Consider the following 19,923-nt stretch of genomic DNA (forward strand, 5'->3'; position numbering starts at 1 on the left):
TTTGTTATAGCCGGTGACACTAACCTGTATACTGTATCAGTTATAGTAAGTAACACTAACCTCTATACTGTATCAGTTATAACCAGTGACACTAACCTGTATACTGTATCAGTTATAGTCAATGACACTAACCTGTATACTGTATCAGTTATAGTTAGTGACAATAACCTGTATACCGTATCAGTTATAGTTAGTGACACTAACCTGTATACTGTATCAGTTATAGCCAGTGACACTGATGTGTATCAGTTATAGTCAGTGACACTAACCTGTATACTGTATCAGTCATAGCCAGTGACACTAACTTGTATTCTGTATCAGTTATAGCCAGTGACACTAACCTGTATATTGTATCAGTTATAGTCAGTGACACTAACCTGTATACTGTATCAGTTATAGCCAGTGACACTAACCTGTAAACTGTATCAGTTATAGTCAGTGACATTAACCTGTATACTGTATCATTTATAGCCAGTGACACTAACCTGTATACAGTATCAGTTATAGTCAGTGACACTAACCTGTATACTGTATCACTTATAGTCAGTGACACTAACCTGTATACTGTATCAGTTATAGTCAGTGACACTAACCTGTATACTGTATCAGTTATAGCCAGTGACACTAATATGTATCAGTTATAGCCAGTGACACTAACCTGTATCCTGTATCAGTTATAGCCAGTGGCACTAACCCGTATACTGTATCAGTTATAGTCAGTGACACTAACCTGTATACTGTATCAGTTATAGTCAGTGACACTAACCTGTATACTGTATCAGTTATAGTCAGTGATATTAACCTGTATTCTGTATCAATTATAGCCAGTGACACTAACCTGTATACTGTATCACTTATAGTTAGTGACACTAACCTGTATACTGTATCAGTTATAGTCAGTGACACTAACCTGTATACTGTATCAGTTATAGTCAGTGACACTAACCTGTATACTGTATCAGTTATAGCCAGTGACACTAACCTGTATCAGTTATAGTTAGTGACACTAACCTGTATACTGTATCAGTTATAGCCAGTGACACTAAAGTGTATCAGTTATAGCCAGTGACACTAACCTGTATCCTGTATCAGTTATAGCCAGTGGCACTAACCCGTATACTGTATCAGTTATAGTAAGTAACACTAACCTCTATACTGTATCAGTTATAACCAGTGACACTAACCTGTATACGGCATCAGTTATAGTCAGTGATATTAACCTGTATTCTGTATCAATTATAGCCAGTGACACTAACCTGTATACTGTATCACTTATAGTTAGTGACACTAACCTGTATACTGTATCAGTTATAGTCAGTGACACTAACCTGTATACTGTATCAGTTATAGTCAGTGACACTAACCTGTATACTGTATCAGTTATAGCCAGTGACACTAACCTGTATCAGTTATAGTTAGTGACACTAACCTGTATACTGTATCAGTTATAGCCAGTGACACTAAAGTGTATCAGTTATAGTCAGTGACACTAACCTGTATACTGTATCAGTTATAGCCAGTGACACTAACCTGTATAAGGAACTTATATTTAGAGTGAACAAAGACAATGTAAGTGCTGTGTGAGAGAATAATTTACCTGTCAACGTTTCTCTCCAAGTCAAGATACAGTTGGTGAAGTAGGGGAGACTACTCCTGCCTGGTGGTAAGCCAACTAATACACAACAAAACATAAGACATGTAACAGGAATCATGTATTTAAAATGGAATGTCAAATAGATATTTTTATATGTAAATAATGCACCATAGAATTAAGAAAGATGAAAGCTTTTATATAAAGATTATTACAATGTAATACCAAAATAATTCTGAAAAACTAAATTGAACATAGAGCGTAGTGTGGTATCATTAGATGATAGTATGTGTACTGACAGGGTATCATGTTTATCAGTACTATCATCTAATGACAGTACTGATATCAGACTAAAACATCTACTCAATATACACTATATCTCTTACAACAGAGCTAAAAATGCAAGACAGCCAAGTGATTGAAACGACAATTTAGTGAAATCTCCTGATAGTACTGTTCACTATTCCATACATCTACAAAATAAGCTTTTTTGTCCTTAATTAAGAATAATATTAGATTATTGATACAATTTTACAAAATTGAAATAAGAACAAGTGGTAAACATTTTGGCACATTTTGGTATTACAATAATGTGTTATCTGAACTCTATCCTTTACCAGTAGGAACCAAATCAAATGTAAACTCGAGATAATTATGGGAAATGTTTAACAGAAAATAGAATATACACAAGAAGGATAATTACCATCAATATCACATCATATTATCATTCCTCATATACAGCCTTTTTTATCTCAATATTGTGTAATATACTGCACTTCTTTTCCATCATGTTGTTACATGTTAAATCATTATGTGACATTCTGAACTTTCTTTTCCAACATGTGTTATATGTGATCTACTTTGAAGTTTTAACTAAACAAAGCAACACAATAGAAATAATCCACGAACATAAGTTCTATAGATCATCAACTTAAAATTTCATTATTACACATGTATTGGATACTGAAAGTTATCCGTTAGATTTTAACACACAAACAACAGCTCCTTATGTTGGTTTTTTTTTTCTAATGAAATTTAACAGAAGGTTCCATGTACACTAGAAATATAGCAAGTAGTAGGAAGGATTTCTATACATATGAAATTCCATAGTTCCTGTCTCTGTTTGAGTTTTTTTTGTTGTGTATCAATCAAATAATGAAAAAAATCTAACAAAAAAACCCCAAGAGATCCAAGAGGGATCTAGGCACCCACCATTGTTTGATCTTTATTTGCTCTTTGAAAGTTTGATCTTTTTCCTTCTTTTCACTTCTCGGTTTTTGCTCTTAATAATAAGGAATTTGAACATTCCTTTGCAGAAATAACAATGATAATCCTTGCCTGCCAAATCCAAAATGGTCGCCCTGAAGCCATTTTGTTTCTTCTGATCAGTCCCTAAATCAAATGGGCAAAAAGAAAAAAGAAAAAAAAAAGGAACCAAAAGGAACATACGTATGAAAATTGAGAGAGATCCATTCAGTATTTCTGAAGAAATAAGGATAACAATCTTTACTTGGTGAAATCCATGATGGATTTCTGTCTGCTCAATCAAACACAACTAGAGAGAAACCTATATATTAACTTTTGAGAAAGATCTATGCATTATTTCTTGAGAAATAGCTATAAGAAAAAAAGGAACCTGTAGGCCATTTTGTTTTTCTGATCAGTACCAAAATCGAATGGACACAACTAGAGAACAAGGGGAAATAGCAATAACAACTATTGTTTACAGACCGACAGATGACAGATGATGGGCTAAAAAAAGAGAGAGAGAAAAATGTAAACTGATTGAAGCATGGAATTAATGGAAATATTGGTCTATATGCACAGTAATTCACATGCCATGTTTTTGAGAACGTTTTTGAACAATGGCCTATGAAGTCTGATCTATACATGGGGACTAATTGTGGTGAGATTGATGCACTCAGTTTAAGTAACAATGATTTTTACTTCTACACAAAGGATACTAGGACTGTATTACAAGGTATGGTTTATAAAACATATGGCTGTATACAACACCTCATCAACAAAGACTGTTCCAGTCTGTCTATGATAAATCTACAAAAATAAGATCATCACACTGTAAGTTTGGCAAGACTTCAGGGGTGAACATTAAATAAACCCGAATGACAATCAAAACACATAATATATAAAAAGAATATACATAAAATCTGAAAAACGATCTGTTACTGTATAAATCTATGACTATTTAATCTCAGTTTCATTATTACACCACTGATCACAGCACCATACCTCAACAGGGGAAAAACTGAAGCAACATTTCATCAATCGTTCAAAGTGTCATTCACAGGAAACTGAACAATTACGTGAATCTATATTGATTAAAATTAAGATTATGAAATAAAAATCAATCCCCTGATTATATATGGTGAAATAAACAATGATTTTATCTGTATTTACCACTAAAAGATAAATGATATACAAACGATCCTGTAACATAATAAGCTAACATGAAGGTTCTGTTTAAACAAGTCAAAGCCAGCCATTGTCATTCATTGTTGACCATATCTCATGTGCCAGAAAAAGTAAAGGGGACATAACTCTTCTAATTATAGACCACCGAACCTACTGTCGTCTCAGGTAGTACTTACACAAACCTACTGTCCTCTCAGGTAGTTCTAACATTGTACTTACACAAACCTACTGTCCTCTCAGGTAGTACTAACATTGTACTTACACAAACCTTCCGTCCTCTCAGGTAGTACTAACATTGTACTTACACAAACCTACCGTCCTCTCAGGTAGTACTAACATTGTACTTACACAAACCTACCGTCCTCTCAGGTAGTACTAACATTGTACTTACACAAACCTACCGTCCTCTCAGGTAGTATTAACATTGTACTTACACAAACCTACTGTCCTCTCAGGTAGTACTAACATTGTACTTACACAAACCTACTGTCCTCTCAGTATTTACAATGAATTTACTCAAACCTAAACACATGTTCAGTTACACTAGTTTGAAAATTAATATTGTATGTAAATGAGTGTATAAGTTTTTGTCTGTAGACGGTATTACCATGGTAAGAGATATATTACCTATACTGGTAGTATGGATATTTCTATTTGATGGGGTAGAAAAGGAAATCTTAAACCAGTTTGTTATGACCAGACAGACTGATAAATAACAATATATAAATGCAATGCTGTAGGCTGTACATCTAAGGATTCCATTTAATTTTTCAAAGAAGTTTATGATTGTTTTGAGATTTTTTTATCAATGTTTCAATATTTTTCTCTTTAAAGTTGTAAAGTATATCAATTTTATTGTAAATCTTTTAAGTTGCTAAAAATCTGCCCTGATAGATAAGTCTGTGTACTTTGCTTTCTCAAGTTCCCTTTGGTACTTAGTAATGATGGGCACTGTGTATGACCCAAGTGAACAAATTACTTTGAAAATTATCTTTCTAAATGTCATCATAAATCATACAACAAAATTGACTTTGAGAAATTTGGCATTTAACTTGAATTATTTTGGAGAGCATGAAAAATAAAAGACTTTCTTAAAGCAATCAACAATTACAAAAAGGCCAGATTAATTAGATTTTCCATCCTTGATATATATTTTATTTACTTGGTGCACAGAATCACCAGACACTATGGTACAACTAATTAATGAAACAAGATAGGTAAAATCTAACACAGTTTTACTACAAAGGACAGTTTGTATCATTTTAGTTTTAATGATGATTTTATCCTGCAGACATTTATAGTGTGATACAGTGAATCCCACTTATCATGATATTTGATGGACACTGCTGTATACCCTAGGTTTAACAAGTGTTTATAATTTATAAAAAAAAAATAAGAAGAAAACTAGGATTGGTAGTAACATCTAGTTCCTACAGCTGTGATATTATGCTGAAACCCTGCATTACATTACAAATCTAACAGGTACATGGACAATAAAATTGTTAAATACCATTAAAACTCTCTAGTCAATAAACACACTTAATTTTTAAAATAAGAAAATTTGGCAAAGTATATAAAACAGTTCAACATTTGCTGTTGTACTTAAAAACACAGACCAATTAGCTATTAAGTATATGAAAAAGTAAAAAAAAATAACTGTTGCACTTTAGAACACAGATCAAACAGCTCTTTTAAGTAAATGAAACAGTTTGAAATTAACTGTTGTAATTTAAAAGAAAACAAAGATATGTCAGGTATACAGTTGATAAAACAGTAAAACATTTACACAAGATGAATTACCACAATTCCAAAAAAGTGTTTTTGACTCTGATCTGATCAGGTATTCAGTCATCACAATAAAATAGTTTACTTTAAACCACTTACCTCTTCAGTTATCAGTGAATAAAATTCTAAACAGAAAGATTTATAAAGAATTAAAAGTTTAAATCATGAAAACCATCAAAGATTGATATAAAAACAGAAGATCTATCAGGTATTTGGTAAATAATCTCATTAGAATCTAAATCACAACATATCACTATCAAACAATAAACTTAATACAATAAGATTCAAATCTATTTAAGTGTCCATAAAACCATCATATATATTTTAAAACAGATCTATCTACTCTTGCAAAAAACCCTTACTTGTCTTTTTAAATTCATTCTCCTTAAAATCTACAATAAAACATTCAGTATCAAGACACATAAGCATAGCTCACATTTATAGAAAATGAAATTACCACAAATAAATGTTTAGACAACAGAGTTTCATTTGATTTCATACTATTTTGCATAGTACGCAAAAGTGATGTTCTATATTTAGTGTTTTTATTTTAAAATATAAATTCAACTAATACTTATTTATAGTAAGTCAACACTTCTGCAGTGGAAACATGCACTACTTTTGTTTTACTTGGTAAAATATTCCCAAGAAGGCTTAGACCTTTTTTATCAGATATTTTGAAAGGATCACACCACTGCTTATTTGAGTAGAATGTCAGCCAAATTTGAACATCAAAGGTAAAATAATGTCTAAACCATATCATGACACATTGGTAACAACATTATGATAACAGTGTATGATATTACATTTTTAAACATTCAAAAACATGTATCAGTTTAAATAATTGTAGCTAAATATGTACATACAACCATCAAGCACCAGCACACAAAGTCCATGGGAATTGTTCACCTTATTTGTTATAGAATCACATTATCATGTTTTGCTTATCTATATCTACATTGTAAACATCTTTTCTCTCCACATCGGAAAGCTATGTTACGAAAGACTTGATGCCCTACTTTTGTAAATTCTAGGGGTTATCTGGTAAGAATCCTCAGTTATGTTGGAATCTGCCTCTACTTATTACTATGGCGTTCTCATTAAATCCCTCGTCTACCTGTATATCTGTATCGTTAAATAGTACTTAGGAATCACTCACTTATCTTAAATAACTACCTAATCTGAGGATCCCTACCTCTGAAAGTCATTCAATCATCACTGGTAACGATACATCTCTGTAGATTTTATAGGTTCACTTTTTTTAAAAACACACTTTTTTTTATTTGCCTGAATGTCTTAAGAAGTTTTCTCTCAGTTGACAATCCCATTAGGGTCTAATCTGGCTTCTGTATAGTCAAGTGGTGAAGCCTGGTTCAGGATCTCATTGTTCACCAATGGCTGATTGGAAAGAGTATCAAAGTCCCTCACACCGTAGTACTTAAACTGACACAGCAGCTTGGTATATGTCAAGGAACTTTTTTTTTTCAAACCACAGCAACATGCATTGCTTGATTTTGATATTATTTGAAAATTTCTTACTTTACATTATGTAGTATGTCAAAATTTAACAAATCAAAATGTGGTTAAAGTTTGATTTAACAGTTACATTTATAATTTACAGTAGAAACCTCGATATCTGTCAAAGTTGGCGGGACCTTGAGAAAACTTTTTGTTATCAGAGTAGTCAATTTAAGTAAGTTCGGATGTGTAGTGTTAAGTGTGGACAGGACAAACGAAATACTTCTAATTCAACAGGTCTTTGAGTTATAACAATTATCAAGATTTAGCTGCATGTATAATTTTGTCTCATCTGATGTAACATTGCTTGTTGAGATGAAAAACTACAGGATTTAAGATTCCATATAAATAATTAAAAACAAGCACCAACAACCATTCAGTGTTGATAAGGAAAAGTTTCTAGGATACCAAATGGTATGCAGGACGTTCTTAAAAAGTAGATTTAAATCCAATCAAAAAGGAGGAGCAGCAATTCCTCAGGTTTTACTTTGAGTTCAATATTAAGTCGAAGCTACAAGGTAAAAAAGGATACAGAAAGATCGAGAAAGATGACTCCCAAGCTGCCAATTAGCCAGGGTAGGTGTTTCAGGACATATTCTCCATCAAGTGATCGCACCAGGATTGACAAACCATATGTTATGTTTCCAAGGACCGCCAATATAAACATCATAACAGATAGACCCTCTGTTGACTTCCTCTTATACTGAAACCAACGATTAGGTTCATATGAAAATATCCATGCTATTTTCTAAAGTAAATGCAACACAGTCAAAAACAAACTACTGTTCAAAACATATTTTGTGATACTTGTGCTTTACTTTGCTGGATGATTTCTTTTCAGACTCACGTTTTTATACAGCTGTGAAAGTCGAGAGCCCACATAGAATATACTTGACACTATTCCAATGACATAGCCAGACACATCCTGAATGTTCTGAAAAAAACCACAGGAAAATCCATGAGCTGAAATTCACGTTGTAAAATGTATTGCGTTGTAAGAGACATCTCTGAGTATGACAATACTAGTCACTTTTTTTAATATCACCATTGTTGTACATGGACATGGATCAATTTAAACACTTTTGATAAACATAAATTTCCTACATTCAACAACAGATGTCAAAAGAATATCAGTGAAACTGATTGATACTCCATGAATTTTAACAAAGGGCAATAATTCTTTAATTCAAGGGTTTCTGGCCTTGGGTACACTGCACATTCTCTTACTAATGTATACACCAAATTTTATCATCCTAGCACAAATGAAAGTTCTGGATAAAGTGGCAATTACATGCTCTGAAAAATGTTCTGGGAAAATAACAATCAGCATCTTAAACATACCTCATTCTCTATACAAAGTCTTTCATATCAGTAATTAACAGTACATCAAAATAAAAATCAGCATCTTAAACATACCTCATTCTCTATACAAAGTCTTTCATATCAGTAATTAACATCAAAATTGAAATAGATTTTAAACATACCTCATTCTCTATACAAAGTCTTTGATATCAGTAATTAACATCAAAATTAAAATAGATTTTGGATTTTGTTTTAGTGTTACAAACTAAGTACAACATAAGTGAGACATATACATTTCACTCACTTAAGATTTCTGTTTACAGCTTGAGGTTCCCTGATTTGCTTGATTTGTTGAAGTTAAAGACATACTCCCTTTATCTGACATTAGACATAATCTGAATCAGTCAAAATAAACCTACAAATGGTTACATAGATAATAATGTAGTGATAAATGTCAGTTATTAATCCACACTGCACTATTTGGTGATTCTTTTCTGAAAAATATATACACTGTGTATCTAAAGTTTGAAGAAAAAAATGTTACACTACAGTAAAAACTTGAGCCATACTAAACCTGGCAAGCCTAAATACTAAGACACAATTTCCTTATGTCCATGAGTTTGGGTCCAGTTGATATGTAACATGTTCAATCTATCAGAGCTTGTATGTTGACCTAGCTTACTTTGAAAAACTGGACATGAGTGAGATTGGTCGACATCAGCCGTCTACTTCCAGGCCTGGGGATATGGACAATGTTCCCACTGACATCTGGTACCTCCCTTAACCTTCCAAGAATTGCCCCTAGAGTGTTGAAGGAGAGGAGAGTGCCGGTAAAACATAGGACTATCCGGGCAGGACCGCTAGGCTGCACTTCATTTGCCACTGCAGATGCAATAGTTACAAGAAATATAAAAACTGCTTTCCTTATTACACTGCTCATTAAACTAACAAAGTTAGTAATCTGTCAATATACTTGAATGGTTTTAACCCTTGAAATATTTCTGTAAATCATGGTTTGTGAAATGTGTTTTCCTCATCAAGCCTTGATAGAAATGGAAACCAACGCACATGGTCGATCTTACAAGAGGCCCATGGGGCCTATACCACTCACCTGGCTTTGTTAGACTGAAATTGCTTCATAAAACAAAAGGGGAAAAAAAAAGAGTTCTAAATTTCAAACACACAATATATTTATTTCCCCAATGGAAACAAGCAATTCATGCTTCATACCAAATTGCCTTTCCTACAAAAGAATTTTAAACAACTTGCTCAATTTCCCCTGTGAATGGGTCTTCGCCCCTCCAATCCTAAGGGACATAGACCCCATCATTTACACTAAATTAATTTCAATTTACTATAGGATGCATCAGGCCTTATTTGGGCAAAATTCTATCCTTCCTACAGAAGTAATAGGATTGTTCGATTTCCTCAGTCTGTCCACAGCTCAAAACCCACTGATTATATATGAAATTGATTCCCCTTCACTCAAGAATGCTTCAGACCAGATCAGGCCAAACATTACTTCCTACAGGAGGGATTACAAAGAGTGTGCTCTACTGCCCTCGCTGGACCCAGCCACCATGACCACCATTTCTACAAAATTTATTCTCCTTCATTCAAGAATGCTTGACACCAAATTTGGGCAAAAGCCTCAGGGGGCTGAGACCCACCATTAAATACAAAACTGATATGTAGAAAAAGCTGGTGGATGATTGATGCTCAGAGTATGGGATAAGCTTACTTTGGACAAGGTGAGTTAAAAACTTCAGCCAGTCAAATATATCTAAAAATATTTAAGTTCAAAATGAGGCGAAAATTAAAACCTTCTTAAAACAGAAAACATCATTCAACTGCATATCATCAAAGTTTATCCCAATAATGACTTCCGACCATGCAGAAGTGGAAAAGTGTGACACAACAAAATCTAACAAACAATAAAACAATCACATACATCTTTATTCATTTGTGTACTTACATTGACTGCGTTTCCATTTCCATATTTGATAATAAAGGTATTGACAAAACAGAATAATATCCGCAAACACAAAATATACAGCAAGGTAAATCTGAAAAAAAGGTGTTATTGACAGAAGTTTGAATTAGATTTAAACAAATCAAAAATACAGTGTAAAACATGGTTATTGTCATCAAACAGTATAATTTACAGCTATGAATCTCAGAAATTCGTCAGCAATTGTCACAATAATGAAATAAATCTCAAAGCCCTCTATTACAAAACAAGAGATCGCAGAGGGATCTTGGTGCCCACCATATTTATATGCTCTTTAATTGTTGGATCTTTTCCCTTCTTTTCTCATTTCTTCTCTGTTTTTGCTTTTAATGATAAGACACTCGAACATTCCTTTGCAGAAATAGCGATGATGATCTTAACCTACCAAATCCAAACTGGGTGCCAGGAAGCCATTTTGTTTTTCCGATCAGTCCCAAACTCAACAGGCACAACTAGGGACCTAAAGGAACCTATACAAGAAATTTGAGATAGATCTATAGAATAGTTCTCAAGAAACAGTGGTAACAAACTTTCAAAGTCAAAATCAAAGATGGTCGCTTGTATGCCATTTTGTTTTTTCTGATCAATATTAAAATCAAACAGGCACAACTATGGATCAAGGAAAGCATACACATGAAATTTGAGAAAGATCTATGTAATTCTCAAGAAATAGCGATAACAAACTTTCAAAGTCAAAATCTAAGATGTCCGTCTGTCGGCCAGTTTGTTTATCCGATTAGACCCAAAATCAAATGGGCACAACTAGAGAAAAATGGAACCTACATATGAAATTTGAGAGAGATCCTTCCAGTACTCCTCAAGAAATAGTGATAACGCAAATTGTTTAACAGACGGACCACAGACGTAGGGGGATTTGAATAGCCCACCTTCTGATGATGAAAATTGTTTATGGTAGATGGACGACAGACCAAAGACACAGAGCGATTTGAATAGGCCTGGGTTAAAATTCACATCCATATGATGTTCTTTTTTTAAAAAACACAAGTTAATTCAGACTGTAAAATCATAAGGAATGGGAAAAAATAACTCAAACCTGTAAAGGTAGCTGATTGGTCAGAATAGAACCAATAAGATTTGTTGCATCTCCGAGAGTCCATTGTAGAATAAGCAGGATGGAAACACCCTCAACACCACGAATATTCCGACAATTCATCACCATTTGTCTGCAATTATTAAACATTCACCTCTATCATTAACAATCATCTTTTTGTAACCAAGATCCAGCGATCATTCTACTGTTATATGTCAGGTTTACAAATAAATATAATTCAAAGGACCAAAGGTAATTTTATAAACAATGAGAAAGATTAATCAAGTACTTCTCAAGAAAGAACTCAGAGATGATGACAGTTTGAAAAGTCTAACCTCACATAAAAAGTGACCTTAATGTGAGGGAAATTGTAATATCAATCCCATAATTCTGAGTGAAATTTGCTGAAAACATTTAAAGAAAATTGGATAATAATTTCACAAGGTATCCACCAAGAATAAATAAATACACCCAGAGAATGGACTTCATCTGAACCTGAATTTGTAAGGGTTTCTAATCAGAAATATGTAACTAGTACATACGGAATACTGACAATCATCCATGACACCAAGGACACAAGGCCTAAAACATCTGAAGCTACATCATTGTTGTTATGTACACAGTCCCGGAGGATAATCATTGGCCATTGCACACTACAGTTATTGTTTGGCTGAGAATTATTGGCTACATTCTCCAAGTGGTTCCAGTCATTCCTAGCTGTTCCTAACATCCATGTGTACAGTCCAGGCATGGTTGGTGCAGGGCTAACACTAGAGTGGTACTGATACCCGGCAATTCTTGTACTTCAGTTTAGAGGTGTCTTGTCCAGGGCATATTCATTACGATTATAAAATCCTTCAGAGGAAACTCTGAAATAAATACAAATATCAATTGAAACTGAAAAAAGGTCTGTGCAGGAATACCTTCTGTTTATGCTCAAAATAAAAAAAAAGAATTCTGCTAAATGAACATATGATTTTATCACATTTAAAAAGACCTTTCGATAAATTACATAAAAGTTTTCAAGGAAAGTAAATACATATTTAACACAAGAACTTAGGGATAGATTTAGTAAGCAGTTACTGGTTGAAACCCTGGAAGTTAAATATTAACTGTGATTAAAATCTTTCACCTCATTTTCAATATATTTAGTTGACTGCATTATTCAGGACTATCTTTATCTCTCACACCTGTCCAACTTTGTCCCCAGGGCCTGTACAACCTGTGTTCTGAAAATACTCACCTACAAGACCATTAAAGGAAAGCTAGGTCTACAGTGGTGATGTGGCTCATAAGACAGACAATTTTAATACAAGTAAGTAATACTGCAGTTAATCAATACCTTCCTTCCATGTTGATTTTAATCATTACTTCTCAAAATGGACAATGTTTTTGTAACAAGAAGAAATTTAACAATGATTTTCATGTTGCTTTGTAGGGTTTTGAAAATGGAAATATAAGATACCAGCAAAAAATAGAAAACTGTCAGAGTTACCTTGGGTCCTCCCCCAGTCCAACCTTTGTTACTTTACATTACTACTATTTTCATCCATATGTTCAGTGCAGTCTGCTTTTGTATAAATTTGGAGATTATTGTCATATTTCAAAACATAAGCTGGTCTTCCTGATATTTTTTTCTTCTTCGTTTTGAGAAAAACATCTGTTAGCAAGGAGGAGTCAGATCAATGTTATATAGTTACACTATTACTGGTGTCAAATACCATCACAAAGCCTATGATTGATTGTACTGGTAGAATCATTTTGTTTCAATTAAAAGAAATCTCAACTTCAATATATCAGATGCACTATAAGATTTCATATAAATCTGGGGAACTGGTGATGAAATATCTTGATAGGTGATAAAGATAATTTCATATTTGCTTGATGTTAATTGAAAGCCTGAATGAGATGAAATCAATATTTTTTAGAAATCAATAAGGAAAATTGATATATAATCACTCAACACAAAGGTGAAATTGCACTTGACAACCTTATAAAATCAAGAGATCCCAGAGGGATCTTGGGGCCCACCATTGTTTGGTCTTTATATACTCTATGAAATTTGGATCTTTCCCTTTTCTTTTCTGTTTTTGCTCTTAATGATAAGATATTAGAAGATTCCTTTGCAGAAATATTGACAAATATTCTTTACCTGCCAAATCTGAAATGGTTGTCTAGAAGCCAATTTTGTTTCGTCTTTGTTTGGTCCCAAAATCAAAGTGGCAAAACTAGGGACCAAGGTGAACTTACATATGAAAATTTAAGAAAGATGCATCCAGTACTTCTCAAGAAATAGCAACAACAAACTTTCAAAGTCAAAATCAAAGATGGCTGCCTGTCAGCCATTTTATTTTTTTAACAGACCCATAATGAAATGAGCATAACTAAGGACCAAGGGAAACCTACAACTGCAATTTGAGAAAGATCCATCCAGTACTTTTCAAGAAATAGCGATAACAAGAACTTTATGTACGGACAGACGATGGATCAGACGTAGCACGATTTGAATAGGGACCAAGGGGAACCTACATAATAAATAATGAAAATTCAATTTGAAAATTTTGTCAAGACCGTCTTATTAGTTGGATTAGTGAAATTTTACAGGATAATTATTTATAAGTAAAGTGAATTTACAGCTCTTAATTTAACTTCATTGAATGTGATTTACACACATGGTTACACCTTTTGTCAATAAAACAATGCATCTTCCTGGTTTAAGTACAAGTGAAAAGCTGTGATTGGTTTTTTCTTTACTTACTCACGTGATTTTGGTATCAAAATCTTAACAGGAAGTATTAGTCATAAGTCAGTTTGATTTCTAAATCTAAACAGCAGAAATTAATATACAAAATTATATTTTGAACATGAATATAGTTATATATTTACAGAACATCTTATCACAGTATATTAGTTATAATGTTGTGTAACACTGCTGTGATTACGTGGAGTTTTACCTGGGGTAACATCTGATTGATTATAGCTCTATTCTATAGGGCATTGATCCAGTTAATAAAAAGCCTTAGGTGTCACTTTGCAGTGATGCCATAGATCTGTCATAAATATATATAAATGATTATAACACTGAATGTTAGGGCTCACTGAGGCCACATATGGGGCACTCAGTCTCATTATATTATAAATGACTGAACGTTTCTGTCCTTATTTGAAAAAAAAGCAGTTTTACACTTTAAACAAAAATAATTACTGGTTTAACTGTATCAAAAAACTAAAAATATTTCAAGTCGAGGGTTCTGAACTTTCTACATTGTATCTATACACCCTAATAAATATAGACCACTTTTTAAATAAAGTATCAAATTACATGTAAAATCTTGTAAGTGTGCAAGTCTCATTTAAAAAAAAACATGCTTACTTGCCGCTCAATCCTCATCACTGATAAAATAAGTCCCCGTTTACAATAGACTACTAAGCTTAATACAAAACAAAATGGTGATTACGATAATTATCCGTCTCCGACTGTGCTACGTAGGGTAGACATTCGATGTATTAGCCTATTGGACCTTAATTACAAGCGAGATACTCTGAGGACAATGAGGTCACACTCGTAAGTCAGCATGTGATTCTGACATAGCAGTATCAAGTTCGCTGAATGAATATTGCGAGAGGGACGAACACTAGCAGTATGGCTGCTCGAATGAAATTTTGCAGTCAGATTTATAACTCCAAATAGGTTTAAAGAATCTATTGCAATAAAATAAATCTGCTTGCAGAATCTGTCGAAATGTAAATAAACAAACGGCCGAGAAAGAAATCACAAACAAGTCATGATTGACGGTGTTCGTTTCATATCAAAACAAAATCACATCGTACTACCTACTCATGTTTTAAAGCTAAGAAGAACACGAAGATGAATGAGAAAGATAATGTCGATCGTCAAAAAAAATCACGTTCAGTCTACCATACTCCTAGGACGCCATTTTCCCGATGACCTTTGACCTCCTTTAGTGACGAAAATACTCGATCATTCACGGAAACATCCGAGTTATAAGCCGTCTCCTTGCAGACCTAAATAGGTAGCCATATTTTTCTTATTCGATTACAATCTAACGCCATCTTGTACTGAAACATACATTTATCACTTATTGGAGCTGTAAGTATGAAAGTTAAGCATTCGATCTTTACATTTTTCATGTTTGTATCCTTCCATGTAGGAGACAGTGCTTGGAAACAAGCCTCCGAAGGGTCCTTACCCAAGGACTTCATCGCTTCCCTTTTCACGCTGAAATGAATGTGCAGAAGGTGAAACCACCAGTTTCAGCTGCTGTTCAGTTACCAGGACACTCACAACCAAGGAACATTGTGTATCCTTTACCGATTGTTAGAATTATTGGATGATTGGATTTGTAGTTAACATATTCTGCGCAGTTACTTATCGTAACAGCTGCCGGTAAGTCCAACAAGGGGCTAGTTTCTAAGGAAAATCCCGAGCAACATGTGTTGAATTTTCAAGTTGATTTAAGGTGAAATATGTCTAATTCAGAATACCGTTTATGGCTATGGTGATTGTTTTTTTAAATATGCATTGATGTCTGTTCAATTTAAACTCCAGTTGATTGAAAATCGGTTCAAAATGACTAGATGTAGGCGGGGCCATGTTTTGGTATGTGGTGCGTGCATATGTGACGAAATGGGCCACATGTACTAGTCTCCGTCCGACTTCCTGGATCTAGATAATCATGAAAAACTGTACAAGTGTACACCCCGAGTTCTGATATCGCGCACAACATTTGAACATATAGTAAATGTCAAAATGTTTTTACACGTGGGGCAATGCAATACCGAGACAGGAAATGTTACCGGCTGGGTCATGCGTACACGGCATGGCCGACCACGTTCAATGGCCGGTATTGAAACATTGTAGACTATGACACGTAATTTACATATTGATTTCTTTGTTATGTCTAGGTTTACCATGAATTGCTGACGATTATGATTAATATATGGAAATAATTTAAAACAAAATAAATAATTTTGATCCTAAAATATTTGAATATACGGGTTTTTACTATTTTTGGAAATGCACTCTAATTTTATAGCATGTCTGTGAGAAGTTCCTGCTTCGAGTGACGTTATTTATAAAATTGTGTATATATCAATGAGTCATTGGATCACATAAGCATGTGGGTTGTGTAGTACAAAGGATTTTGTACTGACAAAATGTTTTCTTGCAAATACCTTGGAAAACTAAAGAAAGGTGAGGTCATATGTAATATATTGTATTAAGATTATTTGATATAAGAAGTATTTCCTCTGGAGAAATCATTATTATGATTTTCACATGGGTCAGTTTATGGTTCTTGTAAAAGAGACAAGATATATGCAAAATCAAGTGTAATTCTTCACTTTTTCTAATATTGCATTGCTTAACAAAATTATCTGTTTGATATAGAAATTGTTGTTACAAGAATACAGTAAAAGTAAAGAAATAAATATGCCACTTTTAAAAAGGTTGAAATAAGTCAAAAGGGTAACATTACAACCCTCTAGAAAGTAAAAGAATATGCATCTTTTGTATCTGAATACTGTAATTACAGAATCACATTTCTGTGCCGAACAACATGTAATTCCTCTTAAAATAACCACATTTCTATGGAAAAGTGGTTTTCTCCAAATATAGCCAGGCATCCTATCTTTTGGTATCTCTTTCTTGTATTTTTGAGAATTTTGCTTACGAGTAGACTTTAAGTTTTACACAAAGACCAGTATCTTTAATCTTTTATGATTTTTTTCTTTTATGATTTTTTTCAATGTCCAATGGTTTTTTTCACACATATCTTTTTTTGCCATTAATTAGGTCTTTAAGAAAGTAGAGATTATTGTTGCAAACAGAAAGAGATTAAAAAATTACATCAATAGTTGATTTAGCAATGTCCAATGGTTTTTGTTCACACATATACTTTTTGTTGCCATTAATTAGGTCTTTAAGAAATCTGTAGATGAAATTATTGTTAAGTAGTCCACATTCTACACAGATGCATCGCTAATGGAATTAAAGTTAAAAAGTGCAGTAAGTTCATACGTGAAATGCTAGTCGATTTCTACATGCAGTACTTGAGCAAGTACATTTATGTCATAAGTACATTTTCTGTAGGAAAATAACAGCCGCAAGATTCTGAAAGTTTAGATATTCTGGGAACATAACTTGGAGAAATTTAAGTGTACCATATGTGATGTAATGACTTTCAAAAGATATTATTCTATAAGAAATTGCCACAGAATTAAGAGAACATGCTAGGATGTGCAATTATTTATCCACAAAAGGTGAAATGCAAAGTAAGCTACATCACAGCCCTGACCTTATTTCTTTAAAAAGGTCAACATAAGTCATATGTGGCATGGTGGAAGGTGACTATCCATACTCCATTTGACGTGTATGAAATTCTTTCTTAGAAGTTTTCTTTATAGTAATTAGTACTGTAGGAATCACTCTTGAATGCAAGAGATTGAAGAGAGAGAATGATGTTAAATTATCACTTGTTTAAAATGATCTACTTAAAAGGAGGGGACTGTCCATTGAATTGTGAACATGTCATTAAGGATTTCAGGGATTTAACAAAAGAATGAGAAAGACATTGAACAACTTTTATTTGGTAGGTGTTGGACAGTTTTCTTGTGAAAGATTCCTTAACCTTAATCAGACCCTCTAGAGTTACAACACCACCTGTTCATCGTGAGTATATTTTATGAGAATTGTAATGTTCAGGGTTTTCCGACTCATCAATCACCATTTTCTTAATGCATAAAAATGTTAAGTTTTACAAATGAATGTATTTTATGGCTTTCAGGAGGTCCAGAAGAACAAGTTACACAGCAGTACTCTTCTTACCCACAAGGGATAGTGAACATAAGCTATCCCAATCAGGTATGGATTTGATGTTTTTAACTACTGTCAGTTAAATGGTGTCCCAATCAGGCATGGATTTGATGTTTTTAATGGCTCGGTTATATCCAGTTGTAATGTGTGTTGATTACCTAGTATCGATGGTTTTCAGTTCATTTCTTTATTTTATATTTAGGCTGTAGCCCAAAGTTCATGTGATTTCAATAGTTTTACACATTTAGGTCACATTCAGGGCTAGCTCTGGGTCAAAATTCAGTTTCGCCAATCCAAATTTTTTTTGCTATAAGCGCGCGAACAGATTCCGGAACTTGCCCTCACCCTCACCCGACGAGCCCTTAATTCCCTCATATAATAATAACACATATGCTAATTATATAATTACATTATTTATTCACTGTTTTAACAACAATACATCAAAACATAATACAGTATATGGTAAAAGAGTTTATAAACATGGAATTATTACAGGCCTTCTGCATTTCGACAGTTTGCTGTTGGGTTGCCAAAGCAGCAGAGTGAGAGTTCTCTTCTGTAAAATTGAAAATAAAATTTAGAATAGAATTGGACGTTTGCAGAGAGATACAGGATTACATTGAACCTTATTTTACACCATCAAAGTATTATACTTATTACAGTAACTTCCTAAGTAATATATATCTTAAAAACACTTCAGAGATAATAAAGACATAATCGTTAAACTAAAAGATTGTGTTTCTAATTCATGTGCCAAGCAGGCTGTAATGAGTAACTATATTGTACCATCCTCTAGGCATTTCTGAATTACTTAATCTAAATTTACATAATTTTCTGTTCATAAATGATGAATAGTTGTATATACCTGATCCTTTCTCATGCTTAACCAAGCACTCTTTCTTACTGCAGCCATCAGTGAAACTATTTCTAACTAATGCCTTCATACATATGTCACAAAACATGAGCTTTCTTGAACTACTGCCCTTGTTAGTAACCTGATCAGGGCTGTCATTTTCCTTTTCAATAGATGGTGTCTTAAAACCAAATGATGACAATCTGGGTACTTTCCCATCCCTATCACTAAAGGGGAGTTTACGTTTTCCATTTCATCTAACAATCTATCTTAGTGAAGGGCCAAATCTGATGTGACCAAAATATGTACAAAAATATAAAACAAAATCGGCAACATAGTGTAAAAACAACAAAATTATATCTTGTGTTTCTTGCTATTTTAATAGTCGATCAAAAAGGTTAAGAAGCCTATTTCGGGCCCTTTCAAATGCACTAGTTTACTAAGTTATGTCTGCAGAAATCACAAACTCGTGCCCAATTAACGACATCGACACACCTAATGATCCACCTACCGTAAGCCAATTCCCGATAAAACAACATCTTTC

The 19,923-nt window shown here is 33.5% G+C and overlaps 2 protein-coding genes across 4 annotated transcripts in view; one reads left to right on the forward strand and one right to left on the reverse strand.

Annotated features, from left to right (window-relative positions):
• Positions 1 to 6,063: 6,063 nt before the first annotated feature.
• Positions 6,064 to 15,925, reverse strand: LOC132555341 (lysosomal amino acid transporter 1 homolog). 2 transcript variants are annotated; one of them, XM_060219691.1, is made up of 8 exons: positions 15,835 to 15,925; positions 12,234 to 12,560; positions 11,695 to 11,824; positions 10,605 to 10,695; positions 9,312 to 9,511; positions 8,175 to 8,261; positions 7,860 to 8,030; positions 6,064 to 7,264 (listed from the first exon to the last, which is right to left on the reverse strand). In XM_060219691.1, exons 2-8 carry the CDS (start codon positions 12,440 to 12,442, stop codon positions 7,121 to 7,123), a joined length of 1,032 nt encoding a protein of 343 aa, XP_060075674.1. In that variant the 5' UTR covers positions 12,443 to 12,560; positions 15,835 to 15,925; the 3' UTR covers positions 6,064 to 7,120. The 2 variants fall into 2 exon arrangements, with proteins under 2 accessions (XP_060075674.1, XP_060075673.1); XM_060219690.1 differs by lacking the exon at positions 15,835 to 15,925 and adding an exon at positions 15,530 to 15,620.
• LOC132555339 (eukaryotic translation initiation factor 4 gamma 3-like) overlaps positions 15,701 to 19,923 on the forward strand; it is a 37,895-nt gene continuing 33,672 nt past the window's right edge. The window contains exons 1-4 of one of the 2 annotated variants that reach the window (XM_060219689.1): positions 15,701 to 15,725; positions 15,864 to 16,013; positions 18,351 to 18,382; positions 18,498 to 18,574. In XM_060219689.1, coding sequence (XP_060075672.1) covers positions 15,937 to 16,013; positions 18,351 to 18,382; positions 18,498 to 18,574 — 186 coding nt within the window. In that variant the 5' untranslated portion in view covers positions 15,701 to 15,725; positions 15,864 to 15,936. Of the gene's footprint in view, positions 15,726 to 15,863; positions 16,014 to 18,350; positions 18,383 to 18,497; positions 18,575 to 19,923 lie in introns of those variants that run through there. The other variant, XM_060219688.1, reaches the window with a different exon arrangement.

This window comes from Ylistrum balloti, unplaced genomic scaffold (assembly GCF_031769215.1).
Source record: "Ylistrum balloti isolate Yb309-2 unplaced genomic scaffold, AGI_CSIRO_Ybal_v1 Utg370474, whole genome shotgun sequence".
Taxonomy (NCBI): Eukaryota; Metazoa; Mollusca; class Bivalvia; order Pectinida; family Pectinidae; genus Ylistrum; species Ylistrum balloti.